General features: G+C 45.5%; 1 protein-coding gene across 1 annotated transcript in view; it reads left to right on the forward strand.

Annotated features, from left to right (window-relative positions):
• LOC113204644 (protein spire) overlaps nucleotides 1-1,678 on the forward strand; it is a gene marked incomplete in the record, with an annotated part of 243,059 nt that overhangs the window by 160,252 nt on the left and 81,129 nt on the right. Inside the window, 1 exon segment of the mRNA XM_052266847.1 lies at nucleotides 459-698. Within this exon segment, the coding sequence (XP_052122807.1) occupies nucleotides 459-698 (240 nt within the window).

The following is a 1,678-nucleotide window of genomic DNA, read 5'->3' on the forward strand; positions in this document are numbered from 1 at the left end:
CCCGCGCCTTACGTGCCGCGAATAAGTGAGAATGGTTCTCCCGAGAACAGAGCGCGTTTAGCGAGAGTAATTATGTTCACCTCATTGCCGTGCTACATTGCCTGTGTTTGTCTTTTTTTTGCTGTTGTTTGTATGTTGTTTTGTTTTCAAGTTTTTAAGTAATCGCTAAAGTCGTCGTTCTTCCTTATTAAGCTTGTAATGATTCTATGTTTATTTTTTGTTCTCTCCTACAAATTTAAGTGTGGTTGCAATCAAGTGATCGGATTTCGGAAATGGCGAAATATTTTGAAACATGATACCAAGAAAAAAAAACAGTTAATTTCACAAGTTAGAATAAGAATAGTTTCCTGATTTGTGCGTTTGTCATTTGCCATAATTTCTCGGGGACTGAAGGCGTTACTCACTTAGATACTGTGTTGTTTATTGTTTATTTTACTGGAACCTTTTGCTTTTTCCAGGCGCGGCTATGGGGCCAGGTGATCCGCGAGCTGCGGCACGGCGTGCAGCTCAAGAAGGTGCACTACACGCGCACGCCCGTCGAGTTCGAGCTGACGCCGTACGAGATCCTGATGGACGACATCCGCTCGAGACGGTACACGCTCAACAAGGTGTCGCAGGCCGACATCCCGCACACCGTCAAGAAGGACGCGCACGCCCTCATCCTCGAGTTCATCCGCTCCAGGCCGCCCCTCAAGAGGGTAAGTAGCAAGCAAGCATTCGGAATTTTCTGGGGGAAAGACGCAACCTATCCAGAAAAAAATCTTTTTTTTTTTTTTTTTTTTTTTTATAACTTGTTTAGAAAAGTTTGACTTTTACTTACCCAGAAAAAATATGAATGTACCGACAAAAAAGTGTTTGAACATATACATAAGAAAAGTCCCAGAAACTACGTCGGGTTTGTTTTTCCTTGGCTTGGCAAATTACTGTACTGGAGCTTGGCGCCTGCGAGATGTGGTGTAGGCCACTCCGCAGTACACGCATGCAATACAAGCAAAACGTTGCCTACCTGTTAGGCGCTATGAGACCTATCGGAGGCGGGACTTGGTAGATTCTGAACGTCAAATTACGGAGTTTTTTTTTGTAGATGATGTCTTTTTATCTACATCAATTTAAGGGTTCCTAGCATCACTATGTACGTCTAATCAAAACATAACTTACACCATAGTGAGACTAGACTAAGACTGAGGTTTCGATTGGCGGCCGTTGGAATCCCTATGCCTGTGCTTTTTCAGTCCATAGACCGTAGGCTTGTTAGGGTTCATAGTTTACGGCAACGTTTACCCTTTTTACACACACTTCTTAAAAATGATATAATGCAAAATGTCGTAGGATTTAATTGTTAGTGTTAGCCTTTCCCTACATTACACTTCATGCGCGTTGTGTCGCTGCAAAGACACTACACGCTCGGTAAAAGGTGTAAAAAACAAAAATGGAGGCTCTCGCGTTATTTTATTAGAATCGGCCTCAGAGCGGTCGGCTTGATCACAACCCGACCGCAGGACCGCAGCACTGCATCTACGGCGTGTCGGCGGCGCGCGAGGCAGCAGCGTGACTTGCACGCGGTTTGTTTGTGGGGGCCTCAGTGGTCCTCGTGGCGCCGTGGGCCACCCTAAGGCTGCAGCGTCACGATGCGACAGAGAGAGAGAGAGAGAGAGAGAGAGAGAGAGAGAGAGAGAGA

The sequence above is a fragment of the Frankliniella occidentalis genome, unplaced genomic scaffold, assembly GCF_000697945.3.
Source record: "Frankliniella occidentalis isolate FOCC.00 unplaced genomic scaffold, Focc_3.1 Scaffold3, whole genome shotgun sequence".
In the NCBI taxonomy this organism is placed as follows: domain Eukaryota; kingdom Metazoa; phylum Arthropoda; class Insecta; order Thysanoptera; family Thripidae; genus Frankliniella; species Frankliniella occidentalis.